The sequence below is a fragment of the Neltuma alba genome, unplaced genomic scaffold (assembly GCF_004799145.2).
Source record: "Neltuma alba isolate B1F8T4 unplaced genomic scaffold, ASM479914v2 tig00005551_pilon, whole genome shotgun sequence".
NCBI lineage: Eukaryota > Viridiplantae > Streptophyta > Magnoliopsida > Fabales > Fabaceae > Neltuma > Neltuma alba.
The window spans coordinates 28,265-34,033 of record NW_021634153.1 but is presented as its reverse complement, the minus strand read 5'-3'; the positions used below and the strand labels follow the sequence as shown (position 1 = coordinate 34,033).

At 30.1% G+C, this 5,769-nt stretch overlaps 1 protein-coding gene across 1 annotated transcript; it reads right to left on the bottom strand.

Moving 5' to 3' along the window:
- Window positions 1–3,422: 3,422 nt before the first annotated feature.
- On the bottom strand, window positions 3,423–5,535 carry LOC114747992 (desiccation-related protein PCC13-62-like). Its single transcript, XM_028936348.1, has 3 exons — window positions 5,186–5,535; window positions 4,436–4,661; window positions 3,423–3,800 (listed from the first exon to the last, which is right to left on the bottom strand). The coding sequence occupies exons 1-3, from the start codon at window positions 5,533–5,535 to the stop codon at window positions 3,423–3,425; spliced, it is 954 nt and encodes a 317-aa protein (XP_028792181.1).
- Between the last annotated feature and the right edge of the window lie 234 nt (window positions 5,536–5,769).

Below are 5,769 nucleotides of genomic sequence, written 5' to 3'. Positions count from 1 at the left end.
CAAGCTAAGAGGAAAGTAAATTACTTCTCTCTGCAAGATTTATTTGAAGATTTCAATGGTTTTTGAATGTTTTATATAAACACAAACCACTATTAACGATAATTTCTTTAATTTTATATCTTACTGTAAGAATGATAATTATTTTTCCCCTATAACCTTTGTTATTACTTTCCAAATAATTAAGGTATTAGGTATCTCAATAAATTTTTATGGTTTGAAGTACCACCAATTCGTGCAACTGAAATATCTCTCTAGATGACGTATGTGTCTACTTTTATACTGTATCTGTGGACAAAATGTTATAAAGCCTACTTCATAGAGTTAAAAAAAGATGCATGGTTTATAAGTTTAAGGGATCTTTTTTTTTTTTGTTTTTAAATTGTCCAACTTTTTTGTCGAGCGCTCCCTAGGTGGTTCCTCTCTCACATCATTCGTTTAAAAATAATTCTCTCAACAATATATGATATTAAAAATTATTTGATAGAACTTACCATTTGAAAATTAAATGTTCCTACTAAGTACAGTTTATATATATATATATATATATATATATCTTGAATTGAAGTTTTTGTTTGGTCTTCTTTTTCAGCTCCTCAGCCGGAATCAGGAGACAAGGACGATCCGCGCAATCACAACTACTAATTTGAAGCTCAGTCTCTGGATTAGGGATACCTGGATTTATGTCTCACTTTTTGGACGGAAAAGTGCGTCATTTAATTCAAATTTTTACAGTCCAATTAATCTAAACCATGTCTAAACATTTTGTTAAAATGAAAATTGTTCTAAACAAATTTAGATGGTTCATATTTACTCATGTTAATGTAAGTTAGCGTTTTTCTGTTTGCTTTTAGGTCGGGCGCGCAAGTTAGATATACACAATACACGCATAATTGGCTCAGAACATCTGATTAGGATTGAACTATGTTGAAGCAATTTGGTCAGATTGTAAATATTATGTCTCGTGTTGATGTTATTTCTAAGTCCCGTCCAGCATTCTAATCTTATTTACAGAACCACCTTAATGTTATTTAGTGCTTCAGACACCCTAATCACTCACACACATACACACACTACCTTTAGTCCTTAATATAAGAGCTAATTTGACTTTTAATCTGGTCCTGCATATAAGAAACCGAATTTACTTTCTCTCTTATATTAATTTATTTTTTTAAGGTAATTTTGTAGTAATTGCATATGTTAAAAATTTCATTAAATAGTAGTTCTAACTAATACATATGATTAGCAACAATATATTAAGGAAGACAACACTTATTTATTATAAGTAACTAACTTAACAAATTTCCTTAATCTATTTAAATTAGTCAACTAGCTTCTATATTAAGAATCAGAAGAAGTATAATGCATCTAACATTCTAATCTTACTTATGATTTAGAGCGGTGGATGTAATTGAAAAGTAATATCAAGAATTGCTGGATGTACCAAAAAAAAATAACATTCAAAATGTTGATGTAACCAAAAAATAACATCATGATATTAAATGCTGTTTATTTATCCTTATCTTGATATAGGCATATCTTCTGGCCCAGCTGAATTAAAAGTAGTTGTCGTGAGTCACTTGACAAGTGGCATTATACCTCTAGTTTTAACTAATGGAACGTTACCGCGACATTTAAACTATTTTTTCCCCAACTTGCATGAATTTTATATAAAAATTTGAGCATGTGTCATTGATCTGACATATTTAACATGTAAAATTCTGGTAAACAAAATTTGTTTATTATTGAATCCATTTATATATTTCTTCGATCTCTCAACTATTGGTTGCCAAGTACAATTTTACTGATATGATGCACTCATTTTTGTCCATTCGTAGATTTCAACAATACTCCCTCCGTTCCTTATTATAAGAGACAAATAACCGAAGTACGTTGATCAAAAAAACAGTTAAAATTAGTTAAGAACAATTAATGCGCAAAAAGTATAATTTATTTTCCAAAAATGCCCTCATTAACAAGGAGAGAGAGCATGAGAGAGAATAATTAAATTATTAAAAGAAAGAGAAGTGGGAGGGAGAGAGAGTGTGAGTTGAAGATAATAAATATGGGTAAAATAGTAAATCAACACAAAAAAGTAGAGACAACTTGTAAGTGTCTCTTATATATAGGAACATGCAATAAGCATCAAATGTCTCTTATAATAAGGAACGGAGGGAGTAGTACATTTTAATTTTATATTTTGAGACCAAGTAAAATTTTTTAATTTGAATGTAAAATACTAAAATCCATTGATTTGTTTATTCTGTTGTCGATAAACATATATTTAACTATCCACTTTCAATCGTATAATAATGAATGAATGAAAGTCATAGAACAAGTAATTCACATCATTGATGTTGTATGGTGACAAGTCAACGCCAAATTCGTTCATTTTCAACCTTTATATTTTGGTTCTTATTAATGATATATTATTATAGACAAAATTAGCATATCGAATAATAACATAAAAAAACCAATGTTAAAAGTTAACATTTTAATAGTATGAGGTAATATTGTTACGATTTTAAATTATTGAGGCAAATATGTGCCAAAAATAAAACCTTAAGGACAAATGTGTACGTTAATCCTGTTATACGTATGTATGAAGAGAGAGATCAGAGAGTGCTCTATAGAGGCAGGAAGCTATGCGATTGAACTCAGAAGCTTTCTTGGTTGAATGATCTTACTAATCTTTTTAAGATGAGAAGAAGACCCAATTTTTCCTTTAATTTTCCTACTAAAAAATCTGACATGGATAAAGAGTGACGTGGATATCACATAAGCATGCCATCTCAACACAGTTAATCAATTAACGGTTGGTAAGTAGATATTACTACGTTTTTATTACTCTTAGAGTAATATTGCTCCCAAAAAAAAAATTTAAACACCTATAAATCCTTGGGAGAACTTCGAGAGCAAAAATGACATTTAACCCATTTTACATCATAAATAAACCAATCTTGTATTGCGTCATTCTTACTCAACCTTGGGTCCAACCTCACAATAATCTGTTAAAATTAAGAAACTTTAGCCAAATAACTGTATTTGAATTATTTCCCATTTATATGTTAATTATAAAGAGAAAAATAGAGGGAGGGCGAGAAGAAGACAGAACGTTAGAATTGTGAAGATAATGAACTAACAAAAAGAGAGACGAAGAGAAATATTGGAATTAAAACATCCAAACATATAGAAAGAAAATTATGTAAAGAGACTAAAAACACTTCTTTTCTTCTTTTTCATATTATTATAATATGAAGCATGAGAAAGTCAACACAATGCTGCAAAAAATCATAAAGAAACAAAAGAAAACAAAGGATTAGCTAAAGGAAGTCGCATTATTCATACAGGATGAACAATGCGAGTCATCTCAAACTTCCTACAAAATATGAGTCTAAAACTAAAACTAAAACTAAAAACTATTTTTAATTTTTTAGGTAATATTTTGCGATACGACCATCACCTCCTTTGGGGTGGAAACCACCAGGAGTATGTTCATCACCACTGCCATATACAATCCTCAAAATTTCTTGTGGTGTTCTTGAATACGCGACTGAGTCCTTGTCCGCAGCGAGGATGTTGCCGGTGACTTTACCCTCGGCACCGTCGGCTTTGGGGACGACAAGACCCTCATCTTTATTTGAACCTTTTTGCCCTAACTTGTTTCTAAGTTTGGAAATGCGATTTGTGAACTCTGCAACATTCACTCCATATGGATACACTGGTAGAGCTCTACGTTCATATAATAAGGCTCGAATTACTGCATCTTGGCCTGACTCTACTGCCAAAAGTCCTGCCACTAGCTATACATATAAAAACCAACACATCATATATACTGAAATTTGTAATAAATACAGGAAAAATTAATTCATCACGGTTTCACATAATTCTTAATCAGGTCGTTGTAGTTTTTTTTTTGTTAAGTCCTTATATGTTTTTCTCAATTATAAGTATCAATCACTATCCTAATAATCTATTAATTTGGGTTGATGTGGATGTTAAATAAGTGACATATGAGTTGCCACAAAATACAAAATAAAAAAGGTTTTTTTTAGAATAAAATGATTGAATAAAATTTATTTATTATCAACATAAAAGTAAAAAAAATCATTATGCTCAAAATTGTCTTCTAGCATCTATATACAATCTCTAATCTGGTTGATTTGGATTTTATTTAAATCTATATGGCAAAATTAATTTAAATCTATGCTGAGTGAGAACCACATCATCAGCTACCAATGTCATTTCTCATTTTCTCTTACAAATTAATAAATTACGAGTATAGGAATCAATACTTATGTAATTATTGAGAAAACTGTAGGGACTGAAAAAAACAATACACGGACTTGATTAAAAAATGAGGTGAAATTATAAGAACTTACATATTAATTTTTTTGCATAAACATCAGTGTAATAATTAGGGGCAAAATTAAATCACCTCTTTGGAAGTAGCCTTTTGAAGCTTAGGATTGGCTCCAACATATCCAGTGAGACCAACATAAGGAATGACGTAAGATGCAAGCAAGTAGTTAATTGAATTGGCGTAGGGATCAAAAGGTGGCACTAAAGTTTTTCCAAAGGCATTGTTCATTATTGTGGCAAATGCTTCACTGCTTAAATTAAGCAATGGCCTTGGAAAGCCTTTTACTCTGTTCCTTATGGCCCTGCGATATTACAATAAGGCAACTTCACGATGTTGTTATTTGTCAAATAAAAGACACTTGCAAATTTAAGTGTATTTCTAGTCTTTTAATTTCATACATTTTCATTTTAGTCATTAATTTTGTAAAATGAAATAGAAAATTTTTTTAAAATGCTTTTATATATATATATATTAAATTTTAATTTTTAAATTAATAATGATTAGCACAAAAAATCATCATTTGAGACTACTGTATTAGGGCTAGATGAGTGAAAAGTTACTTTATGAAATTATGGGACAAAGCTGAAACTTTGCATGAAGGTAGATGATTAAAGAAATACTTTTTCCATACATTTATTTTCAAATATTCTTAGTCAAGACAAAAAAAATAAACGTTTTGTTTAGAGATCTGTAGGTCAAAATTTAAAATAAATTGATATTATAGCTTTTCACACATATGAAATGATCTTAATTTTCTCTTCAAGAATCTTCAATGAAAGAAGATATCTTATATAAAGATGTGGAGAGAGACATCAAAGAAAGAACCTCAAATGTCCAACTTCTTCGAAACCAAATTGCAGGGTGATATCCCTTGTGAATTGATCAAGCTTGGCCATCTTGGCACCAAGTGGCGATGGTCCACCTTGCGCAAGCTTTGGATCTACAATGTCCAAACCATAGCCCAAAGATCCATAAAGAAAGAACTCGGCTTCCAAATACTCCAAATTCAAAGGGAACTCAAGATAATCATCGTCGTTAAAAGCAGGGGTAGTGTTACTTGCACTCACAAAAATTATTTCAGAAGAAGAATATGAATTTGGAAGAAATATAGGGAGGAAGAAGGATGTTAGGAAAACAAAATTGAAAATGGTAATAAAATGTTTCTGAAAAACCATATCTGATTTTGTATTGGAAATAGTAAACTAGCGAGTTGAATGACACAATTCACTTGTATTTGCATCACTCTATATATGTAATGACACATTATCTAAATTTAGTGTAGGCAATTTTATCTTTTATTTTTAATATTTTATTGAAAAATTACTTTCATAATATATTGTTAAAATGATTTTTCAAAGCTTTATTAAACAGAAATTTTTTGGCCAAGATAAATTACTCGTCTTTCTAAG